Source organism: Penicillium diatomitis, assembly GCF_028827545.1.
Source record: "Penicillium diatomitis strain IBT 30728 chromosome Unknown utg000004l_segment0_segment0, whole genome shotgun sequence".
NCBI lineage: Eukaryota > Fungi > Ascomycota > Eurotiomycetes > Eurotiales > Aspergillaceae > Penicillium > Penicillium diatomitis.
In genome coordinates this window covers 2,179,021-2,202,541 of record NW_026623176.1, presented here as the reverse complement: position 1 = coordinate 2,202,541, position 23,521 = coordinate 2,179,021, and the positions used below count along the sequence as shown (strand labels likewise).

The window sequence follows — 23,521 nt, the reverse complement described above, 5'->3', positions numbered from 1 at the left end:
GGGTCAAGAACAGGAGGAGGGAGCATCAACATGATAATACTCATGATTTCGTGTTCTTCAACAAAAGTCATAAACATCCGGGAGGATGGATTCGTCTTCGTCATTTCGTAATTCGATCCTATCATTACAGCATACCATGTTATAAAAGTCCTCAAACACTGATCATCCGCAAGAACCGATCCCCCAACTCATTCGCCGCCATGGGATTGGCACCGCTGACCAATTCACGATGCAAAGTCGTCGACCCAACCTTCTCCGCCATACCCTGAACCATCTCCGCGCCCTCCTTCCTCAACGCAGACTCGACCTTTTCAATCTCTGCGCCCATCAACGTCTCCATCATCTTCTCCTCGGAATCACTCCACGAAGTAATCTGATACCCCTTGTACACAAACGATCCATCCCCCGCATACTTGGTACTCAACAACGCGTAGGGTCCATGACAAATCACCGCCGTCGGCTTGTTCTCCTTGTTGAAGTAGCGCAGAATCCGACCCAACTCCGGGTCATCGCCCAGATCGGTGAGAGGCGCATGGCCACCGGGGATGAACACGCCCGCAAAGCGAGTAAGCTCCTCGTCGCTGATGGATGCAAAGGTGCGAGGCCGAGAGAAGCCGTTCTCCTTCTTCATGCGCTCGATGAGGTCCTGCTCGCGACGGCGTTCGTAAAAGTTGCCTGCGTAGGCGAGCAGGGTCTCACTGTTGGGATCCGGAACGGGCTCCTTGCCTTTGGGAGAGGCGAAGGTGACTTCGTGGCCGGCGTCGAGGAGCTTCTGGAGAGGCTTGGCGAGTTCTTGGAGGAAGAAGCCGGTGGGCTGTTCGACGGTCTCGCCCTTGTTGGAGCCGCTGGTCTTTTTCATGGTGAAGGAGTCGGCATCGCTGAGGATGATGAGGACCTGTTTGGAGGGCATTGTGAATAGAGATGACGAGAGTAAACAAAAGCGTAAGATCAAAGGACGAGCCTGGAAGTATGGAGTAAGTTGGAGTAAATGTTGAGTTTGACAAACTGTCAGAGCTTATGGTTAATAAATATGATGGATTTGTGAGACCTCAAAGACACAGATATACTTCCTCCGATGTCACTCCCGCCCTCGTTTGCAGCCACGAAATACTCATTCCCTGCATGAACTTGGAAAAGAAGCATCTTGATCGCTGTTGACATCGTGATGACGTACCCGCAACGAAGCCGGAGGGCACAGTGGCACACTAGCGCAGCCAAGGACTACTACTACTGTTCGCTCATCGAGACCACCAGTACCGGGCCTACCGGCAGCCATTTCGAAGCGATCTCCCTTTGCTCATTGAATGAAACGCATTCCCCCTTGCCCGTGAGTAGGATTGGAGAAGATGAAATGATTCGAGTATCGTTGAAGCCCGTCATTTTCTCAGTACATCCCCACGTCATCGTGAATTGACGATGTCCGGGTATTTTTCCTCACGATAAACAAGACCAACCCCGTGAATACCGGACGTAAACCGAGATGGGTCAATAGCTTCTCATCGACCCAAAACAGTCCGAGCTGGAATGGGCACCTCAAGTCGGTGCAACTCGAATAAGACCGGCATGTACATGGATCACAACCGCTATGGATTGTGTGGTCATTGGTTGCTCGAGCAGCTTGTTAAGGACGAAGGAGATCCTTCAAATAACATCATGAAGCTTTTTGTATTGCACTAGAGCCTTTTGGCTCCAATGGAGAGTAGAGATATTTCTATAGTCATGCTCGGAAAACAATCAAAATGGTATACAGCCAACAGAACCTCGTAAGAACAGGGCACCAAAAAAAGACATTACAGAAATGCGGAATGACGAGAATGAAACATATGGACCGCATCCCCAGAAATTTTTGGGTATGAACAAGAACAGACCTCCATGTAATGACCCGCTCAACGCCGCAAACCTCGCTGAATGCCAGTTGACAATAGATCACGAGATTTTGAACCAAAAAAATATAAAAGACATGCTGTAAATACTTGGCAGAACAATTGTCGCAAAGGACTCATTAATCAACATCGACGGTCTCAAACCAAGCAATATCAGAGTGTCCCCAGGACAAGCACAGAAAGATAATCAAAATCCAAGCTTGATTCCAAGCCGGGATCCAGCCCTGACGATGGAAAGGGCAGCTCATCTATTGTCTTCGTGATCGTGTTCCATCAAGAAGCAGTCAAAAATGAAGAAGAATATGAGGGGGAATAAATCGAAGATAGACGCAAGGGCGACACGGCTCAGGAAGAAGGAGCGACTCCGACCAAGTCAATGATCTTGCCCGCTACAGCGCTCGGATATCCACGGGAGACCATCTCTTCAACGATGTGGGAGGCGGCGGCCCGATCATCTGCAGCAATGTAGGCGCGAGTCATGGCCTCATAGGTACTTGGCTCACGCTTGTCAATTCCAATGCCATCATAAATAGCCTTGGCCTTGGCTACATTGCCAGCAGTCGCCCAGCCGTGAATCAAGGTGTTGGCAATGTACGCCGTCATCTCGATATTACGCTGCTTCATACCCGCAACAACACCCTCGGTGTCTGCGACCTGACCATTGGCCACCATCCCTTCGAAGAGAGCTTGATAGAGGCACGGCTGAGGGCGCACACGAGCATTAGCGAGCACAGAGTCAAAGACCTTACGTGCGGCCGCAAGATCATGCTGAACGCAGCCCTTGGCATGGACAAGAGAAGCAAAGTGTACAGCGTCAGGCTGCACTCCGGCCGATTGCATGTCACTCAGGACACGCTCCGCAGCAGGCATGTCGATGGGTTCGAGAGAGGCATAAGCGTCGATGAGCAATTTGTAGGTGTGCGTAGTTGGCTGGATCTTCCGAGCTTGCATTCGTTCAAAGTAAGTCAGGACCTTGGAACGATCGCGCTTGGTGTTCAGGAAGTACTGAATCATCGAATTGTATGGAGCCGGACGAGGCTTGTAATTGGGCATGGACTCCATCTCCTCAAACATCTCTTCAGCGAATCGCTCGTCGCTGACTCGGCAAAGAGCATTCACAATGGTACCGTAGGTGACACTGGTGGGGCGCACATTATTAGCGCGCATCTCAGCAAAGTATGCGAGACAATCATCAATGCGCCGGGCTTTGCCAAGTTTACCAATCAAGGCATTGTACAGGAATGAAGTGGGCTCGACGCCCTCCGCAACCGCACGGTGGAAGATCTTCAAAGCCTCGGTTGCCTCGTCAAAAGTTTTGGTTGACTCTTTCAACGTGGTGATGTAGAGCCCGAAGGTATTCGCAGAAGGGGCAGAACCAAGACCTAGAAGCTCCTGATGATACTGAGCAGCCAACTGGCGATCACCAAGAGTAAGGCAAGCAGCGACCATAGCATCCAAGATGGAGACCCAGCCGTACTTGACAGCATTGTGGGCGGGGTTCAGGGGAACATCGGCACGAGCCATCGCGTGGATGTCATGCGCCAATTCCATGCGACCGACTTTAGCAGCTGCAGTGATGAGCTTGGCATACGTGATGTACCGGGGGTGGCGTCCAGAACGTCGCATGGTCTCAAGTCGAGCCAGTGCGTCGCTCAAGTGGGTATCCGCACGACCGGAGCCCTTCTCGAGGACCTCCGCGATCATCGCGGAACCTCGGAAGTCGGTCCCTTGGGCATACGGATCATATGACTCGGGACTGACCGGCGCGGTTGTCATCTTGGACTCGGCCATTGAGACGGGGCTGAGGCGATCTGTAACGAGGGGTCCCTGTTTCAAAGACTGAACATGGTCCCGCCATCTGGTAATGAGATCAGGACGATTGACGAAGACCTCGGCAACGGCACGGTCCACAAGAAGAATGGTGTTGGTGTCCAAGGGGACACTGGCAGCCAGAACAACATCAAGCATGTGCGCAAAGCGAGCTGGGTGGGCAATGTCGTAGAGCAACGCACTGTTGCCAGTCAACATACGAGCCTGCACCTGTGTGGCCAGGGCCAGGTCGGAAGTGCTCAACTGCGAGATACCCATAGGTCCAAGATTGGCAACAGCGTGTTCTGCAACAGGGGAGACGAGGCCGCCGTTTTCAGTCATAGCCCACAGAAGTGTCAACGAGGCCTGAGGCGAGAGAGGGACAGCCGATTCCATGACTGTGCGGCCGAAGAGGTGCAACGATTCCGTGATTTGTTCGCGGACAGTCTCAGCGACCGTAGGTTGACTGGCAGATGCTTTGCGAATCTGGGCAAACATGTTGCGGGCCTCATGAAGTCCGTCGTCGACCTGACCACTCTTCAGAAGGGCCAACGCGTACATCGTCGTCGGCTGCACCATGTCCGGGGTTGCCTGACCGACGGTGTTCAACATGATCCACAATGACCGAGCGGCAGATACATTGCCTTGGCGCACATGAAGAGCCAGAAGAGAGATGGCAGGTGGTTGGCGAATGGCAGGTGAGGTCGACAGACGATCGTACGCCTCTGAAGCGATTGTCAGGTCACCGGCATCAGCAGCGGCGGTGCAGATCCGAGAAATGGCCTGATCGCGTGCTACATCATGCAACTGTTCCTTGGCGTGAGCCAGAGCCTTGCCGTAGTCGGCAGTTTTTAAGTAGTGCTGAACAAGCGCGTCCTTGACAATCACCGACTCAACGGCAGACCAACGTGCTTCACGGTTCTCGGTGACCTCGTCAAAAGATGCACGGATTCGGTCCAGGAATTGCATTGCCCCAGATTCCTTGTCGCATGACAAGTAGGCTCGAATCACAGCGGCATAGACTTCACCATCCATACGATCAATGATGCTGAAGATGCCATTGTCGTCGGATACAGCCATGCTACGGTATTCGTTGTAACATTCAACCGCGCTGGACAAGTCACCAGTGCGGGCAAAAGCATCGATCATGAGGGGGAAGATGGAGGCATGGGGAGTCGCCTTATGGGATTCCATGTGAGAGTAAACGCGAATCATATCTTCGACCATACTTCCGCGGGCGCACGCAGTGATCAACAGACGGTACAGGTGAACGGGAAAGACGAGCCGAGGATGACGGCTGGTGGCCGTGTCGAACAGTTTCACCGCAATAGACAATGAATGGTCCTCAGCCAGCAAGGCACTTTCCAGTTCACTAGATTGCAGCATGAATTTGCCAGGCTCTTCCATGCCGCCATAGCGGACTCTCTCTTGCTCGAGGGTCTCTTTGGCCTCAATTATGTGGTGAGCCCGCGTGACCAACAGCTGCACGAGAGTCTGATAAGTGTCTTCGTCGGGAATTACCCTACGACGAAGCATATCAGAGTATACATCGAGAGCTTTGTGGATGGCGTCAGCAGCATCCGAATGTAGACGAATGGCGGCCACTAAAAGAGCGTTGTATGCCGCGACAGTCGGGGTAAGCCCCTCCCGGAGAATGGACTCGAACGCTGCCGGGATTTCCGCGAAGCTCTCATCGGTGGCCAAGCGCACAACGCGCTCCGAAGCGATCTTACTCTCCTCGGAGATTGCGTCTGAAAGGACGACATCGTCCAGATGAGATTCCGTGGCGGATTTTTCCGAGACGACCGAGGCCTCTTCAGCTTGCGCTTGCTCCTCTTGAATCTGAATCTCCCTCGCGACCGCCTCCTCCACTTGAGCGCTCACATTGTCGTTGACCGCCGCCTTGGACAGATGAGGCGTCTCGGGGGCAGGGATGCCCTCCTCCGTTGACTCCTCAATGCCGTCTGCTGGATTCCAACCAATGCGGCGCTTGAATTGAAACTGACGCCAATCGGTGTCGTCGCCAGTCAATTGGGCATGTTGCCACGCCGCGTAGTACGCAGCGAGCCCAAAGTCACCATTCCCGCCCGCACCCTGACCCGCCTTGGCACCGGCTCCCGAGGAACTGGAGGCAGTCGAGAAAGCATTCTGTAATTGGGTTGTCCGGGAAAACTTTGCGGCCGGCTGAAGGGCGAACTGGTTCAAGGTCGATTGCGAAGCATACGACTGTGACGCTGCGACCACCGACTGAGCATAGCCATGTGTGAAGGCTTTGGTGAAACTCTGGCGCGCGAGATGGGTGAACGGCTTAAAGACCATTTATCTGGCGGGAGTCCTCTTCACAGCGAAGAGGAGATGCTGAGAGAAAGGATCAGATGTTAGCACCGGGCGACGGTCTACTTACAGTGGGATGTTTGCCCCAAAACGCCGCGCAACCCCGTGAGCAACTTACCTTGCTCTCAAAATTAAGCGAACAATGCAGGTTCATTGAACGACTCTTGTCGCCAATGAACGCGCTAATATTCAAGGATGGTGTCGAACTATGATCGGTATAGAAGTTGTTATCTAGAAGGGTGCCACAGACAGACACCGTCAATATGGGAAGTCGACTCGGTGGATTGTGGACGAAGATGGGAAGGGTGTTTAGGGATGACCCAGCAGGAGAAGGGGAGAAGCAGACAGTGCGATTTGCATGGACGAGGAGGAACAAAAAAAATAATGACTGGACAGGCGACAGGGCCTCACAAATAAGGAATGCAGGGGATTCTGGAAGGTGAAGGAGTCGCATCGTAGTGGAGCCTGGCTGAGAGTGCGCCAGACTGCCAGTGAATGGGTCCGTCCCTTTGGGTGCACCGGGTGCACCTCCAGGCCGATCCTCTCCGGCTCCGCTGCAGGTCGGAGGTACTGGTGGTCTGGTACTGGTACTGGGTACTTGGAGAGCTGTCGCGTGTGGCCTTGGACTCGATCTACACTCTACAGCAATACCTCGTGTGCCACGGTGCCAATGGACCCTGCCTCTATTGTATGATTGTACACCTATTCCTGACATGTTTCATCATATGCAATACTGGCCATGGGGCAATCCTCTGTTTCTCTGTCCTTTGTCGACCGTCGGCACTGCAATGTTCAACGATCTGATCTATCGGCGCCGAGGTCTTCATGATGCCTGACTCTTGTTTTCGATACGTCAATCGTGCTCCAGCTCAGCCTCCTTGGGTCGTTCCAGGGTACGTGTCGATTGAGAGACTCATCGACCCCTTGAAGAAGCCAGATCATTTGTGGCAAAATAGAAGGGAGAAAAATGACCGTTAAGAGATACCTCCTGCAATAGGTAATCGACTTTGATGTTGACGATTCCGGGTGGTGGTAGAGATTCCCGTATCAGATCGTAGCAAACAATTGAAGAATGTCGATATACTTTCCTCCCGGGCCCCGGTTTTCTGACTGTCTCATCATCTCATGTCAGCATCCATCCATTTCGAGAGGGTCACCTGCCCCGTATTCATGATTCAGCAGTCGACGAACGGCGCGACTACGGGAGCCAGCCAATGACGGAGGGGAAAAGCTCCGGTCGATCGGGCAAAAGAGGATGCAAACTGTGCAAAGGAGGCTCCAACAGGCAAGACGCGACGGCGGGATGAGTCACCAAGTTCCGGTTCTTTTTCTTGTCCGTGCTTCGCGCCGGAGTCGTCGCTCTCGTTCCCCGTCGGCGCGGCGTCCCGGACTGTCCGACGGGGTTAACGGACGGTGTTTAACTCGGGCACATGAAGTTGCCTATTCCAGTATCCGAGCATAATCACCTGTAGTATACTGATTATCTGATATACTCTCTGGTTGGAGATCTTGAACAATCCATGTTCACTACTACCACTACAGTACTACTACCATGGCTCTTACGGACTGTGTCTCACTGTTCCTGGGCTCACGCTCCCGGCTTATTTCACTTGATCTGATTGTGGTTCTCTCCCGAGGAACGGCCATTGCTGGCTACACTCGGCGAAGCACACTCGGCGCAAAGGGCTTGCCGGACGAAGAGCTTATTTCTCGGACGAGTGCATCGCTTCTCGCCTCTGATAAGTGACTGTATGTTGACCTGCTGTCTCCATCCTTTTCCCATGACGTGTGAATGCGACGGGAAATCGTCATCTTGAGAAACCCCCCCCCCCCACGATCGATCTAAGATTCTCCTTCGACGTACTGTATCGTGATACAACGGGGTCAAAGGGCCAACAATAATAAACATGTGGCTGGATATCTTTTCAGCTCGCATCGTGGATCTGAGTCAAAACGGAAGCTTTGACGAAATGGAAGCCCGCTGAACCGGCATGACGATGCCAAGACCCATCGACCGATGCACTCACGTTCTTGCCCGCCGTGGGAGGAAGCAGATTGTCGATCTGATCGTCTTCGTATAGCAACCACCCTCTGTCATTGGATCTCCCCACGAAGACACTTTCTGGATCGAGATCTAGATCTAGATCTGACAAATTCTCCCCCTGGCCGTTCACATGTGTTCCATCATCGAGCGGAGAGGAGATCTACGATCCGCACTCGTCGACATGACCAGCTATTTGACCAGCAATTTGATGTGAAGTCTAGGCATGTATTCATTGAAGCGAGCGGCAAATTCTTGCAATTGATGTCGGCATCGACGTACTTACCGACCAGCAAAATTTCGTGAAGGAGGTTTGACGTCGTTATTCATTTGCCTGGTCATTACTATACAGCTCACTCAATGTGCTGTAAGCTCGAACCTTCGCCCTCGAGCCTGGCTCAATCAAAGCGGATCTTTGGGCCACGGACGGTCCGTCTTGCTGCGCAGAGATTCGCAACTTCAACTGGACTAGGCTGACAGCCGTCCCATGTCAGAAGTTCCTGGCCCGGGGTCTTACAACCCAATCCAGAACTTGATAAAGAGCAGGCCGTCTAGGAGATTTGCTGACGGGTTGGTCATTGACATGCCAGCTCGACTTGAGTGGCGCCAGCTGATGCCGCATAAACAAGTTTTTGCTTTCCACATTTGGAACGCTTTGGAAACAGACCTCGAGCGGGCAGCGACACAGCAGTTACCGAACTTTGAACGAGCGCAGATCTGTACCAGGATTACCACATGCAGCTTGGTCCACCTCGTTCGATCGGCTCGTGTCACCTTTTTGGAGTGTATGTTACCTTTCGACATCCGGACGACCTCTACTCTGTGCGGGTCTACCTTGATTCGGCCGAGTATATAGCAGGATGGACCCCATATCTCCGTATTCCTAGTACACAACTACGCACTGCACAGCGCACCCTATTCGGCGGATGGGTATGCTCCAATCTGCGTATCGCGTTCTCGGACGATTAGGCGGGCAGAGACCTGGTCGTTTAATTCTTTCTTTTGTCAAATTCCGAGATGGTCATACCTATTCGCTCCAAAAGGTAGTTGCAATAAAAACTCGAGGGCGTCATGGCAAAGACGAGACCGGGTATGGCTAGACTCTCTTGGAGACGTCTTTGGTACGTTGAAATCAGAAATTGTAGGGAAGGATTCCACCAGCCAACGGTTTCACGTATACTGAGCTCAGTTCGATCTACCTCGTAGTGGACATGTGAGATGCACGGTGGCTGATGTCGAATATCGAGACGTGGCAGCGGTGGGCTTTGAAAGAGCAAACCTTCCGTCCCCGCGAATTTGATAGCCGCTCGAGATGCTGGTATTCGGGCACATGCGCATGAGGTGTCACGCTCAGGCTGGCGCGGTGTAGAGAAGGCCAATTCGAGACTGGAACACCTATGCGTCAATGTATAGAAGGGTTGTGTCAAGTTGTCAACCCCATGGTGGTGATCCCTCCTTTACTATCCACCTCCATGCACTCATGGGTATGATGAACAAGAGTGCTGAATTCTCGATAACCCGTTTGCTCTCCCAGCTCGCATTCTTGACCATTCGAGTGGTAGCTTGAGTGTCGGGAAATTGTCAGATGCACTGCATTCCCTGATATTGCTCGACTGCAGCAGAGGAAGATTCCCTTGCCTAGCCCATGTCGCTAGTCCGCTTTAGGAGATTTGAATACAATCAACCCTCATCGGACTGGGGGCGTGCTCCTCGCACACAGATCAGCACGCTCTCCACTTAGTCTACCTTTCCCACTGAGTCCCATTCATCAGGATTGTCAAGAAGCAGAAGAACTTGCTTCGTTGAACTGGGGATTCGTAATCATCGTCAAGCGTGAACTCCCCGCTCGGAACGTCGACAGACTTTGTACCTCGATCACTTTTTTTGCGGGGCGTTCTGTACAATCGCCTGGTGTCTCTCTCCACCCCGCCTTTCCCTCCACCAACTTCGGTCAAAATCCATGTCCCCCCAACCTTCTTCAATCACGGCCTTGTCTGCCCCAGGCAAGGTCTTGTTGACTGGCGGGTATTTGGTTCTCGATCGCGCATACACCGGCACAGTCTTTGCGCTCGATGCGCGCATCCACGTTGTGGTCCAGCAGAAGAGAAGGGGTCACCGTCGGGGCCCATCCACCGCCAGCGCAGATGTGCGATCAACAGCTCCCAGTGGCGATGCGCATGACAACAAAGCCGAAGATGAAGTGGTAGAAGAGCAAGATACCATTGTGGTTGTTTCGCCGCAATTCAAGGATGCGATCTGGGAGTATGGTGTTCAACGATGTGAGAACGGTGGAGGTGTGAAAGCGGTTCAGAAGAGCAAAGGGTAGGATTGTCCCCCACTCCCTCATTTCCGATGCCAATATGAGTCCATACCCCGTGCTTCTTGACACTAACTTGGTGATCGATTCTTTCCAGACCTCGTAATCCTTTCGTTGAGACCTCCTTGAGCTACGCCCTGACCTACATCAGCTACGTTGCGGATTCCAAGGACTTTGGATCCCTGACAGTCACGATTCTCGCAGACAACGACTATTACTCGGAAACTGCCACTTCGAAAGACTGGTCCATAAAGGCCCCATCGGAGCGCTTCGTCCACTTTGGTGTTCCCTTGCTAGAAGCCCACAAGACGGGACTGGGCTCCTCGGCCGCCCTGGTCACGGCACTTGTGTCGGCGTTGGTGATTCATCGTACAATGCAGGCAAGTGACCTTGCTGTCGGCCGAGATAAGCTGCACAACCTGGCCCAAGCGGCGCACTGTGCCGCTCAGGGCAAAGTGGGATCTGGGTTCGATGTGGCTGCGGCAGTTTATGGGTCCTGCCTCTACAAGCGTTTTTCGCCTGCAATCCTCGAGTCTATTGGGGACGTAGGCAGCAGTGGGTTTGACGAGCGATTGTTCGCAATTGTGGAGGACGTCGACCCCAAACATCCCTGGGATACCGAGTGCGTCGACTTTGGCATGCAGCTGCCCCGAGGGATGCAGATGGTCCTCTGCGATGTGGAGTGTGGCTCACAAACGCCCTCCATGGTGAAGAAGGTTCTCGAGTGGAGGAAGAACAACCGCCAAGAGGCCGACATTCTGTGGGGGACTCTCCAAAATAACAATGAGCGTCTCCGACAAGAACTGAAGCGTCTGGCCCAACACCCCGATGCCAACGCGGACAACGAGTTCACAGAAGTTGGGGCCCTGCTCCAGCGTACCCGACACCTCATCCGTGCCATGACTCGCCAGACCGAGGTCCCTATTGAGCCCCGTGTACAGACCGAGCTGCTGGACAGCTTGACAGAGATCGATGGAGTTATTGGCGGTGTCGTTCCAGGTGCGGGTGGTTACGACGCCATCGTTTTGCTGATCCGAGACGATCCGTCGGTCGTTACGCGGTTGAATGAGCGGCTTGTAACCTATGAAAGTGCCGTTGAAGACGACTTTGGTGGGAAAATTGGCAAGGTCCGACTACTGGGTGTGCGACACGGTTCGGACGGCGTGATGAATGAGGAGTTGAAGCAATACGCTGGCTGGGTGTGACCGCTTCATACTCGACTCGTCTGAATGCCAACCATTGTTACATGTGAAGTGCGTTTCGAGGCACGCTTCTTCAGTCGATCGAAGTTTTCTTTCCGCCCTTTTCGATCACTTCCACTCTACATCGACTAGTTTGGGAAGTCCCCGTGATGTCATTTGCTTGTGTCGTCTCTGGGCTTGGAACTCAATGCCCCTGCTCAATTCAACCAGCGTGCTCCTCCTTCATTCTTAGCATAATTCAAATGGGTCAAACTACAGCTCTATATTCTTCTTTCATTTAAACGTAAGCGGAGGTGACCGTCAGTGAGATTTGCTTCGTCGGGCAAACGGGATCCACCTAGCAGCCTAGCGTGATGTTTCATCGTTGTCTCTGTCGCTGTAGATTTTTCGTGCTTTGACACCTCTCGAGGGACTCTTTGAGGGTGAGGCTGCATGGAGGAGCGTCGAGTCAATGGAGGTTCGATGAGTACAATGCCTCCCTCTGGCTGGAGTCCGCGTTGCCAAGTTCGTCAATCTCAAAAGGACAACCGCTGCTGCTCTTCGAAAACCAGAGGGTCCATGCATGAGCACAAGCGCAAATACAAGCTGCAGATGACAGCAGGGGCTGGCACCTGAGAGGCTATTGTGAGCCATTAAACCAGGAGCCATTCCATGCGCGCAAGGTCGATTGCGCTTGAGTGTGCTTTGTCTGCCAATTGCGGACGGCCCTCCTGAAATTCCACGGGGCCATGGTCCTCTTCAAACGACCAAACACGTTTGAAGTGGTGTAACCGCTTTCTTGTTCCTCTTCATGTAGATCCTTTGGCCAGTCCCAGGGGGAAAAACACTCTTGTATGGAAAGATCCTCCTGGTGATCATCACTCTGCCGAGTCCACCACGAGAATCCGACTCATATTCAAGCCAAACCTAAAAACCAAAGCTTCACCACCAGAAGTCACTCGTCCGAACGAGGGTGTGGTTTCGCTAGTGACCAAGAATTGTCCCAGCGCCTCCCGCTTAGGGGTCGACTCCTCACGTCTGGGCCGATCGACCGTCCGACCACGTCCTCTTTCTCCTCCTCCTCTTTTCTTTAGGTTCCTTTGGGCTACGCCGATCGCTTTCTTTCTCACAGCTCAATCTCTGCATCTTGAAGACTCTCTCACCCTCGGGGGCTGCTCATCCACAACCTCTTGTATCTGCCCGGGGACGCTAATTGCATCATCACTCACTGGGGCGGTCGCGATCATGTCCTCCACCGATCATCCGGAGTCTGGGGTGGCTGATTCCAGCAATGCTCTCGAGTCGGGAGCCACCACCACGACTCCGCAACTGAGCGCTCACCCTGAGCACGACACCACCAAGTCCACCGCTCCCTCCCCAGTCACGTCCGACACGGTCGCACATGTTGAGCCGTCTCCCACTTCGTCGGCGGCCGCTCCCCAACCTTCATCCGAGGAGAATGCAGCAGCTACTGCGCCTCAGCACCCCGCAACCGGTGGCGAACCCGTCGACCCGATCGCTGCCACCGCAGCGACCACCCCCGCGACCGACACCGTTCAGTCTCCTGCCCACGACACAGCAAATACAAGCATCAGCACGAGTCAACCCCCTGCCGACACGGCCGCGACACCCGCGGCGCTGCCCAGTTCTGCGGAGTCTCCGTCGATGGAGTCTCACGAGCCCAAGGCCACTGCAGAGCCCTCATCAGACCCGTCGGAGGTCGAGGAAGGCAAAGAGACGGAGCATGCAGGTCCCGCCCTCATGATCACTTTGTTGTTGACGACAGGATCCCGACACCCATTTACAATTGACACCAAGTACTTGCGAAAGCAATCTGTCAGCGTCGAGAATGATGATCCGTTCGCGATGAGCGTGTATACGCTTAAAGAGCTCATTTGGCGGGAATGGCGATCAGGTGAGCCTCTACTTCATATCGAGACGACCTGCTGCGATGTGGCGAGGCCTTCAAGTGTATTTCATGTACCAAGCTAACCTCTATTGTCTTTTCGAATAGACTGGGAGACTCGACCTTCGTCGCCCAGTGCCATCCGTTTGATCTCCTTTGGCAAATTATTGGACGACAAGTCGCCTTTGTCTGGTAAGTACCATCTCGTATTGTTTCTTTTCCTCCCCGAGTGGGGATCGAGCCATCGTTTGGCCAGTCGTCCTGATCCGTATTTCGTGTGCAACAGATTCAAGATTCAGCGCAGACCATCCCAATGTCGTACACATGACGGTCAAGCCGCAGGAAATCATCGACGAGGAAGATGCCAAGGGCGCAAAGTCGCATATGAGCCGTGAGCGTGAGGCAAGCGAACGTAGTCCTGGATGCCGATGCATTATCCAGTAAACTCTTCCTCTCGATCCCCTTGGGACTCGATATTAAGTCTCCCCTTGATGTCATGCAGATCATCTGGCTGTCTTTTTTTTTTCGAATGACTTCATCGCATTGCGAAGAGGCTGTCATGTTCCGGCCGTCATCAGCTCGTTTCTTCACTGCCTGGCTGCAGAGGAAACGCGCAAGTGCCTCAGTTCGCCGTCCACCTCCAATTTTTTCCGCTGCAATTTCACACCAGCCTGGCCTGCCATCGCTTGCGCCACGCGGCTGGAGATCTGCCTACCCAGCCACTAGATATCTTCTCCATCCTTTTGTCGGCCATATGTCCATCCCCCCATTGAGCCGTGCCTTTCTATACCCTTCCTCTCCTTAGCCTTTTCCTTTCGACTCCCATTCACCCATATACCCCAACCACCCGATCTCTTTTGTTCGTGCAATATCCTCTCTACTCACCTCGATCTGTGGCCCTGATCCAAGCTGTTCCTCATTGTCTGGTGTGTATCCCTTTCTTCTCGGGTTCATCGTCTTGGCGGGGCTCTACTGTTTCTCGGAAATCAATGCATACGCCACTTTGTTGTTGTCTTTTACCTCGGCCACTCTTGCTCGATTCTTTCGCATTCTTGGGCCTTGTCTGCAGGTTTTCTTTTTTGGGGGGAGGGGTCGGAGTTTCTTGTCACAGTGTATATTCTTACGGTCCTCTGGTACATACAGCAAATCCCTATGCCGTCGTTTCTTTCTTCAAAAATACCGAAAAGAGCTCCTACCTCGATGTAAATGAAACTGAAGCAGGTAAAACTTCCGTCTGAGAGACTATTGAGTTTCCTTCGTATCCCTCGTTATCTGATCTTGATTTTGATTGCGACGGAGTTTCCAAGATGCGCTTCGTGGACTTGTGCAAAGCAGCCGAGTGGAGCTACTAAGAAACGAATTTTTCCAGCGTTGTACTCTTGCATTCAGCCCTCGTTTTGAAATTTATTTAGGCCATATTAATGCGGAGATGCAAATCATCTAGCGGTCTCGAGACTGGTGCTCTAGATGCGCGAGGAAGCGTTTTCCGCCATGGAACAAGCTCTGTAGCATGGGAGTCCCTACACAGATCATCTCCAGATATAAAGGTGCAGGAGACGAAAGAAAGAATTGGATGCGTGACAGGCAAACGACTCGAATACAAGTATATTCCTCGGTGATCACTCATTACGCTTAATAGTCCATCTTCAGCCTCTTCTCCATCTCGTCGTGGAACGAGGGCGGCTCGCGGAGCTCGTCGCCTAAACAGAATCAAACAACGTTAGCTATGACCAGCAAGCCATTCTCAATGCGCCCATATTCCAGTGAAGTAGCCCGGTTGACTCCGGATCCAGAATCCCACCACCAAAGCCAGACCCCCCAAAGGCACACGGGGAAAAGAAGAAGAAGAAGAAGAAGAAGAAGAAGAAGAAGAAGAAGAAGAAGAGGCAACATACCATGGAACACATCCTCCCAGCCAATTTCCGTGTCTCTTCCACCAATGGTAAGAATATCCTCGTGCACATTGCCGCCTCGCATTCCTCCCAAGACAGCAGGCCGGAACGTGCCGTCTCGGACAATCTTCAGCTCCATTCCACGACGTACAGGCTCGGCGATGCCGTAGACTCGGCGCAGAGACTCCATGTGCATCGCCTCTTGGGTGGCACGCCAGGCTAGCAGCCGGGCTTCCAGGGGGTGTGTGGAGGCCGGGATCTCTGATAAGGATGGGTGGTTGGTGGACGAGGCGGTGGCCGTGGCGGGGAGAGTGAGCTTGTTGCGGAGCGTGTCGGGCAGACCGGGGGCAGAAGGGGCGCCCTTTGTCAATTGAGCAGCTTGTGAGGTCTGCTGGCGGGTGGTGGTGTTGGTTGTGGAGGTGCGGTTACCGCTTGGAGGAGCGATACGGAGAGACTGGACAAACCAGGGAGTTAGTTGTCTGGATCACACAATAGATGTTGCAGATACATGTCTGTCTGGGGTCATGGAGCGGGTAGTCTTGATAGTATGAGTGGCTAGGAAAATGATGATGGTAGAGCAATATCAAGCATGGCTTTTGGCCGTAGACGGCGTCATGGCGGAGCTAGGTGTAATTCAAGTGTGACGTTCTAGGACCGGAAGCTCCATAACGTACCATTGTGAATGATTGGCAACTGCTTCAAATAGCTCTCGTGTAGTAGAGTCGATGAAATCTGGAGGGTCTGAAGTGCGTCAAGCAGGAAGATCAGAGAGGGTGAGCGTGGAAAACAACGAGACTGATGACTGAAGTAACGGAGGACTCTCGTCGGCGATCAGTCAGGCAGAGAGCACCCGCGCGTCCAGCTCCTCCGGCCACACACGCGGACCCACTGCGCTGTTCGCACCGTCGAGTGTCACGTGATTCAACTCTCGATCTTCAAGTTCCCCGAGAAGTTGCACATCACAGTCCAGGTTGGAGGAAACAGCCGTTTTTAATTCCCCGCCCGATATCCGACACACACACACACACACACACACACACACACACACACAAAGCAAAATGCCTCAGTTAATATCGCATGTAGTCCTTCGGGCCTTGCGAACTCTCGCTCAAGCCCAAGCGCCAAAACCATCCACCATCCGCTCTCTCACAACCTCCTCAGCCAGCCTTTTTGCTCGCCGGACAACCACCACATCCACGCCCTCAATCACAAACCGCTTCACATTCGCCCCTGTCTTCCGCACCCAGACAGCCCTCAACACCCTCTCCGCCCGCCAATTTTCAAGCTCCCCCATCGTCCGTGCAACCTACAACCAAGTCCGACGCGGGTGTCGGACCGGCCAACGCGCGCGCCGTGGTCGCTCGCCCGCACTGAAGAACCACCCTGCGCTCAAGGGTGTCTGTGTGAAGACGGGTATCACGAAGCCCAAGAAACCCAACTCGGGAGAGCGCAAGGTTGCAAGAGTGCGGTTGAGTACGGGCAAGGTTGTGACTTGCTATATTCCCGGCGAGGGTCACAATATCCAGCAGCACAGTGTTGTCCAGGTTCGCGGTGGCAGAGCCCAGGATTGTCCTGGTGTGAAATATACTCTTGTTCGCGGCGCCATGGATTTGGTGAGTTGTCTGGGTGAAGCTACTTTCAGGGTGAGACTCCAGCTAACAGATTGATTCACAGGGTGGTGTTGGAAGCCGTGTGACGAGTCGGTCCAAGTATGGAACAAAGAAGCCCAAGAGCAGCTAAACGGTTGAATTGGAACATGGTGATGTGTAGGATAAAAGCTCTGCCATGGTACAAGTTTCATCATGAGGGCTTGCTTCGACCCGGAGCAATGGCCGATCAAGGTCGTGGACAGTGACACGGCCGACATTGTCATATCTATTGTGTCTACGCGAGTGGTATTCGATTAGTTATCTGCATGTACAATTATGGAGCAATCATTGATACGTTTGGACCGGATTCCATCATCCATACCAGTATATTCAAGTGACGCGATGAGTGTACCTTACTTGCCTACCGTAATTCACCCTAAGACAGGAACAGAAACCGCTGATCGAAAACAGAAATCAAACGACGAGACAGACTTTCTTGAATCGAAGATGACAATCTTGATAAATAGACAGATATCCAATGACCTTGCCAAGCACTCATCCAGTGAGATTTCAGCCCAACCAATCAATGCAACTCGCTTCATGAAGTCGATCCAAGACAAGAGGGATTGATGTATTCAACATGTAATGTCAAACTGGCAGAGAAGGGGAATATTTGTGGCAAGCGAAGTTGAGAAGTAAAATGTCGAGGTATAAAAGTCTCCAACGATCGAGTCAACGATCCTTCAGCCTTAGATCAATCAAGAATCGCGACGTGGAAATTCTCGAGACAGACTCATAATGGACTCCGAAGGCAGCGATGAAGAGTCTTTCACTCCCCACTCCCGTCGTTCAGAATCTTTTTTCTTTACAATCTTGTTTTGATAGGTGCCGTAGCACCATGCCATGACGGTCGCAGCAAACCTAATCACCACACGCAGCCTTTCCAAAATCTGCGTTCGTGCCGTTTGGCTACCGACCACGACCATAATGCAGATAAGAGCTAAAGCAACCGCGTAGTGACCGAGAGCCCGAAGTCAATCTTTCTTGTCCCAGCCATCGGGCTTCTGAAGATTGTTGACGGAGAACCAGCGAGAGGTGCCTGATACTACGTTAGCCTCTGCCATGCACCCGTCATGAGCCGTGCACTGGCCCAGCGTGAACACTTACAAGAATAGTCCTTCCAGTCAAAGTTCTCTTGGGGCTTGCAATGGCAACGCAGATCCAGCCGCGTCTGCTCGGAACTGGGGCAATGGGTGAATGGAACGTGGTAGTAGGCGATCTCGTTGAAAAAGTGAATCTCATCCCTTTTGAGCATGGTCGCAGCAGCGATGGAGTGCACTGGCGCATCACCCCATCGCTCGTAGAAGAAGCCGCCGTCTTGGTCCAAGGAAGAGAAATAATCAATGTAGGCTGGAGACCGAAGCCACTCGAGACTACCGATCTCGAAGTTGGACCACTGCGACAAAAGCTTGGTCAGTTTCAATCCCTCCAACTGTCACATCACAGATCTTGAAGGGGAGAAAAGAATTTCCATACAAAGTGGCATTTGTTGTAGGTTTCACCGCCATCATCACTAACAAAGTCCACGGCGTTGTTTTCGGCAATATGTTCGGGATGTGCCTGCAAAAACTTCTTCGTGCTGTCCCACAGGGTGGGGATGGTATCGATGTATTCGTACAAGCTAATCACGAAGCTGTACTTCTTGTTGTTCTGCTTCATGAACAAGAAAGGGTCGGTAGGAACGTCGCAGAACAGTTCCACGCTGGGCTCGACTCGCCAGTAGTACTCGTAATTCATCATGAGCGGGTGACGGAAAAAGAAGCCAGATTCATAACGACACATGTGACGATAGCTCTCCGAGTCTCCGTAAATAATCTTTCTGCGACCCATGTCTTCCCGCACTTCACGGGCCTTGTTCTGATCGATCCATGAAGGATAGGACCAGTGCTCCGTGGGAATCTTGCCATAGTGGGTGGTACCAGACGCCAGGGACGTGGTGAGCTTTTTGAACTCCTCGTCGAATTCTTGGTCGTTCAAAAAGACCCAGTCGTAGTTGAAGTTGCGGTTGAACCGATCCTCCACCGTTCGAATGGACTTGGCAATCTCCCAAATGTCGGAGTTGCGTGCCAGGGTCACAAAGGTTGCATTGACTCGCTCGGTGCTGTTGACCCCCGTGTTCTGGGGCTTCTGTGATTTAAAGTCCTCATAGGACGGTTTGGGGCGCGGAAGGGAGGCAGCGCTGGGTAATTGGAAGGATGATCGAGTGATGAAATAGAAAAAGGTCAACCCCTACACAACTTCTTGTTAGCATTGCGGCAATTCCTTTGCTGCTATTTTTTTTTTTTCAGGGCGATCTAGGAGGTTGACAACCGGCGTAGGAAACCAAAGTCGACGATCGCTGCTTTGTAGCTAGCTTACCACAACGGCGAACACCAGATACCTGGTGTATCGCGCAGAGATGGCCATGACGGCAGGGTGGAGAAGGGTTGGAAGGACTCTGAAGAGTCACTTGATGGAGGTTTCACTTGAGTGCTTGAATCGGCGGGTAAGTCGAGACCCAGATGATCGCAGCCTAACCTTCTGCTTTGGTCTTGACGGAAGAATGCAACACGTGCGTCGAGGGGGACCGATGTGGACACGAAGCAGCAAGGGAGAAACGAATGTACACTGAGCCAACGGTCGGAGACGCTAGTCAATTTGATGTGTGACGATGCCAGCAGTCGAGGTCATTGAGAGAAGAGGGTTTGTTTAGGGAGAGGGAGGGAAAGGAGGGAATAGGTCGAGCTCGGTCGCGCAAATAACATAAGGTTAGTACTACCGCAATCAGCCGCGTAGTCTCACTTCATGGCGAGACATTCGAACCGCTCTTGGACGAGACCGGAATCCGGTTGGACATGATGGGGCCCCCCGTCAAGTTATTATTATTCCTTGATCCTTGATTCACTCGGTCTTGGCCTGCATATTGGGTCCTAGCCCTCCGATTCTCTCAGAGCCATTGATATTGTTGATCTGTGCTCTCCATCAGGACTCGCTACCTTTGGTGAATGGAAGGTTTCACGTAGATTTGGGGCATTTCACTGCTCACGCCACAACAGAGAAAAAGGAACGTTGAATGGGCTTGAGCACAAGACTTTTGCCCCTTATAAAACATCTCCAGTGGTTGAAGGCATAACAAACGATCAGGGTTGCGTACTCCCTCTTCCTATATCACGGTTATGTTTGTTCATGCAGGTATGTAGGTCCATAGTCGGTGGAACGCTTACAATCTTGGTTGTATACGCCCGGTAGCAGGATCATCTATTAGGTAGTAGTTTCTTGTTAGGCTCAATATCGCAAGTAATTTTGGCGAGGAATATGATTACTGTTCTGATCATTACATGGCTAGAACCCATTCATTCTGGTCATAGTCTCAATTAGCTCAACCGAAGGCCTTCCAGGACAATTTTATCACATGGGGGTAACAGACTGAAATCCATCAGTGAATCTATCCTGCTTGAAAATGCATCTGCTCGAGTATCCAGATGTGGTTTTAATCAAGTTATAGTTCGTGTCAAGTCAAGACCTTTGGATCATGACAATTGACGCTCGTTAATTTCCCCTGGTAAGGTGACATATAGACTGTTTTACAAGTCTCAGCATTTATCCTGCTAATCGCTTCGATACTTCCCCAACAGTCTGCGAGACCCAGGCTACCCCAACTGTAGATGCCATGTTAATCACCGTTCAGGTTGTGGACTGACTCCACATGCGACCAACTGGTGAGTTGAGTGCCGAAAGTCAAATGGAGATGGTTGGTGGCCTGAGGCTTTGACTCCAGAACTTCGCACCTTCCCTTTCCCTCCCCCACCACCCGCCGGTCGTGTCTTCCCTCACCAACGCTGCCGCTTCTCCCACCGCCTCCTTGGTCCCTGACTTGAACTGGCATCTGACCAAAGAAACATGTCTTTCTTTGGTTTTGATACCAACCTCCCTCGGGACCGTCAGCAAGGCGGTCCGTCGCGGGGCTTCTTCGAGAACCCAGATCCCTTTGCGGAGGTAGCTCGTGCGCAAGCTCAGGATGATGACGATGGGTAAGCGTTGGCGTGGATCTCATGGATCGTTCATTGCGCAACGTGAAGGAAGCTGATCAGATCAACAGCATCGACTTTGAAGATACCTACGACGGCCTTGGCGATCAGCTCGACGATGATCAGGACGTGTTCAATGACGACACCTTCGGTGGTGCGGATGCCGGACCTGGTTCTGGAGGCCAAGTCGGCCGTGACTTTGACTTCTTCGGAACCACCGCTAAGGTCGCCGATGTCATTGGCGAAGAGCAGGTTCGCTATGCGCTGCAAAATCCCTCCGCGGCGCCAATGCCGGCTCAGGAGCAGGCGAATGCCTCGGCCGCCATGCCGACAGCCACCACGAACCCCCCTTCCAACAAGCGCTCTGGATATGAAAAGTATTCGGATCCGGACTTCATCCCTGATCTGCAGGCCAAGTCAAGCGTCTGGGGTATCTCGCAGAAGAAGCCGGAGCCGGCTCAGCCCATGTCTCGGAGACCGATGATGAGCCTGGAAGAAGTCGAGGCTCAAATGCGGCAACGCTCCCAGCCTGGACACATGATGCATCCTCAATCATCAATGCCGCAGCACCCAGGAGATCCCTCCTACCACCCCCCGTCTCAGTTTCCACAGGGAGTGCCCGAGGGATTCCCCGCAATCCCTCCCGAGTATCTGCGTGCGGCCATGGAGAAGGGCGTGCTTCCTCCCGGTATGCCCGGCCTGCCTCCCGGAATTGCAGAGCTTCATGGTGCTCCTGTCATGTCTGGACCTCCGCCAATGCGTGGACCGCAATCCCAGATGCCCCCGCAGGTTATTCCTCAACAAGGGCCCCGAAACGTCGGTCCAGTCCAAGGCCAGCAAGGCCAACATGTGCAGCAGCTGCCGCCCCCTCCATCGCGTGGGCCTAATGGCGGCCTGCCGGTAATCACCAACCCACAGCAACTTATGCACTTGACAGAAGAGCAGCGTAATGCTTACCTAGTCGAGGATGCTAAACGAGCGAAGCGCAATCACAAGATTTTCCTCCTTTCACGCGGAAATGGCCTGATGACACCCCAGGACAAGAACTTCATCACCCGCATCCAGCTGCAGCAACTCGTGGCTGCTGCAGGCAATGTGGCCGACGCGGACGCCGAAGCCGTTCTGGCTGAGGACTTCTACTATCAGGTTTACAGTCAGATTCGCGGTGCCCCACGTCAGCATCCGCACCAGCCCCTGGGCCACTTTGCGCAGACTTATCTTCTTCAAACCGGCAACCGTCTGGGCGGGCACGGCAATCGTCGGGCATTCCAAAGTGCTGATAATCACATGCAGCGCATGCAACAGCAGGTTCAGCGGGCCGTTGAAGCCGCAAAGGCCAAGCCGAAGAACAAGCAGCTTATTATCGAGGGTAGTTTGGGAAAAATTTCCTTCAGCAATGCCAAAGCACCCAAACCCATGCTCAACATTAAGCGACCAGACAGCTCCGAGGGCCCACGGCCGAAGAAAGTGCAGTCCGATCTTAGCCTCAGTGACCGGAAATCCATCCTGACGAACATCGAGAGTGTTTACAGTGCCTTGATGGCCATGGAGGACATGGAACGAACCATGCCACCGCCACCCGAGGAGGGCGATGCCGAAGCGATCCAAGCGCATATGGAATGGAGACAAAAGGTTCACTTACTGAACCAGAAGTTGTGGCGTGCTCTCAAGGTCATGGAGCCTATCGTCCCCAACTCGACTACTCCCCATCCCTTCATCGCCTTCCTTTCATATCCCAAAGGTAAAAAAGCGATTCCCCGCATTTTCCGCCACATCGACCAGGAACAGAGAGTCACCATCCTGACCATGATCGTGGTTCATCTGGATAGCTTGGATGTGGTGCGTCTTGCACAGCCCGTTCCGGGCGAAGCACAGCCATCACTTGCGGTGCGCGAATCCATAGATCTCTTCTCACTGGCCGTCATGCCCAGTCTGTTGGGCTACGTCAACGAAGCTCCCTTCAATATCATCATCGGACTCCTCGGCCTGATCATTGCTCAGACACACGTGCAGACTGTCGCCCGCACCAAGGTTGGTCTTGGAATTCTCACGATGTTGCTCAGTCGTGCGGAGATTGTCAAGGAAGCTGGTCAGGCTTCCGAGCGAGATTGGCAACAATGGGTTGAGAAGTTCAACGTTCTCTTTGATACACTGGAGCCCGCCCTTGCCGAGATCTTCCCTGGCGCTATCAATACTGGTGACGACATGTATGTGTGGCAGTTCCTGGCTGCGGTGGGTATCGGTGCTAGCCCCGAGCAGCAGCAGCGTCTCGTCATTGCGGTGAAGTAAGTCTGACCTCCCCGCTTCTCCGAAGACCCCATCCTCATGTGTTTCCCCCGATGCTAACATAATCACCATCAGGGACCGGGTTATGGAGACTGTTGGCTATAGTAAGACATTGCCCGCTGATATGGCTAGCCAGCGATTGGGCAATGTCAACCTGTTCATGAGGGCTATCGGCCTTGACGTGGAACTTCTTGGTTGAAGTTGGGCCGTGAAACT

General features: G+C 52.9%; 9 protein-coding genes across 9 annotated transcripts; 5 read left to right on the top strand and 4 right to left on the bottom strand.

Annotated features, from left to right (window-relative positions):
• Positions 1 to 151: 151 nt before the first annotated feature.
• On the bottom strand, positions 152 to 910 carry N7539_004042 (type 1 glutamine amidotransferase domain-containing protein; the record flags this gene model as incomplete). The annotated part of the gene is made up of 1 exon (XM_056933644.1): positions 152 to 910. One exon carries the CDS (start codon positions 908 to 910, stop codon positions 152 to 154), a length of 759 nt encoding a protein of 252 aa, XP_056791185.1.
• Positions 911 to 2,228: 1,318 nt separating this feature from the next.
• Positions 2,229 to 6,011, bottom strand: N7539_004041 (pentatricopeptide repeat protein; the record flags this gene model as incomplete). The annotated part of the gene is made up of 1 exon (XM_056933643.1): positions 2,229 to 6,011. The coding sequence occupies one exon, from the start codon at positions 6,009 to 6,011 to the stop codon at positions 2,229 to 2,231; it is 3,783 nt and encodes a 1,260-aa protein (XP_056791184.1).
• Positions 6,012 to 7,578: 1,567 nt separating this feature from the next.
• On the top strand, positions 7,579 to 7,773 carry N7539_004040 (uncharacterized protein; the record flags this gene model as incomplete). The annotated part of the gene is made up of 1 exon (XM_056933642.1): positions 7,579 to 7,773. The coding sequence occupies one exon, from the start codon at positions 7,579 to 7,581 to the stop codon at positions 7,771 to 7,773; it is 195 nt and encodes a 64-aa protein (XP_056791183.1).
• Positions 7,774 to 10,027: 2,254 nt separating this feature from the next.
• erg8 (phosphomevalonate kinase) lies at positions 10,028 to 11,589 on the top strand (the record flags this gene model as incomplete). The annotated part of the gene is made up of 2 exons (XM_056933641.1): positions 10,028 to 10,389; positions 10,482 to 11,589. The coding sequence occupies 2 exons, from the start codon at positions 10,028 to 10,030 to the stop codon at positions 11,587 to 11,589; spliced, it is 1,470 nt and encodes a 489-aa protein (XP_056791182.1).
• A 1,221-nt stretch (positions 11,590 to 12,810) lies between these two features.
• On the top strand, positions 12,811 to 13,915 carry N7539_004038 (uncharacterized protein; the record flags this gene model as incomplete). The annotated part of the gene is made up of 3 exons (XM_056933640.1): positions 12,811 to 13,480; positions 13,580 to 13,663; positions 13,758 to 13,915. The coding sequence occupies 3 exons, from the start codon at positions 12,811 to 12,813 to the stop codon at positions 13,913 to 13,915; spliced, it is 912 nt and encodes a 303-aa protein (XP_056791181.1).
• Positions 13,916 to 15,103: 1,188 nt separating this feature from the next.
• Positions 15,104 to 16,040, bottom strand: N7539_004037 (proteasome maturation protein; the record flags this gene model as incomplete). The annotated part of the gene is made up of 3 exons (XM_056933639.1): positions 15,104 to 15,171; positions 15,367 to 15,817; positions 16,038 to 16,040. The coding sequence occupies 3 exons, from the start codon at positions 16,038 to 16,040 to the stop codon at positions 15,104 to 15,106; spliced, it is 522 nt and encodes a 173-aa protein (XP_056791180.1).
• Positions 16,041 to 16,421: 381 nt separating this feature from the next.
• Positions 16,422 to 17,103, top strand: N7539_004036 (mitochondrial 37S ribosomal protein uS12m; the record flags this gene model as incomplete). The annotated part of the gene is made up of 2 exons (XM_056933638.1): positions 16,422 to 16,976; positions 17,038 to 17,103. 2 exons carry the CDS (start codon positions 16,422 to 16,424, stop codon positions 17,101 to 17,103), a joined length of 621 nt encoding a protein of 206 aa, XP_056791179.1.
• Positions 17,104 to 17,986: 883 nt separating this feature from the next.
• Positions 17,987 to 19,418, bottom strand: N7539_004035 (glycosyltransferase family 15 protein; the record flags this gene model as incomplete). The annotated part of the gene is made up of 4 exons (XM_056933637.1): positions 17,987 to 18,051; positions 18,120 to 18,408; positions 18,489 to 19,241; positions 19,371 to 19,418. The coding sequence occupies 4 exons, from the start codon at positions 19,416 to 19,418 to the stop codon at positions 17,987 to 17,989; spliced, it is 1,155 nt and encodes a 384-aa protein (XP_056791178.1).
• Positions 19,419 to 20,891: 1,473 nt separating this feature from the next.
• On the top strand, positions 20,892 to 23,504 carry N7539_004034 (deadenylation-dependent mRNA-decapping factor PAT1; the record flags this gene model as incomplete). Its single annotated transcript, XM_056933636.1, has 3 exons — positions 20,892 to 21,022; positions 21,091 to 23,304; positions 23,381 to 23,504. The coding sequence occupies 3 exons, from the start codon at positions 20,892 to 20,894 to the stop codon at positions 23,502 to 23,504; spliced, it is 2,469 nt and encodes an 822-aa protein (XP_056791177.1).
• Between the last annotated feature and the right edge of the window lie 17 nt (positions 23,505 to 23,521).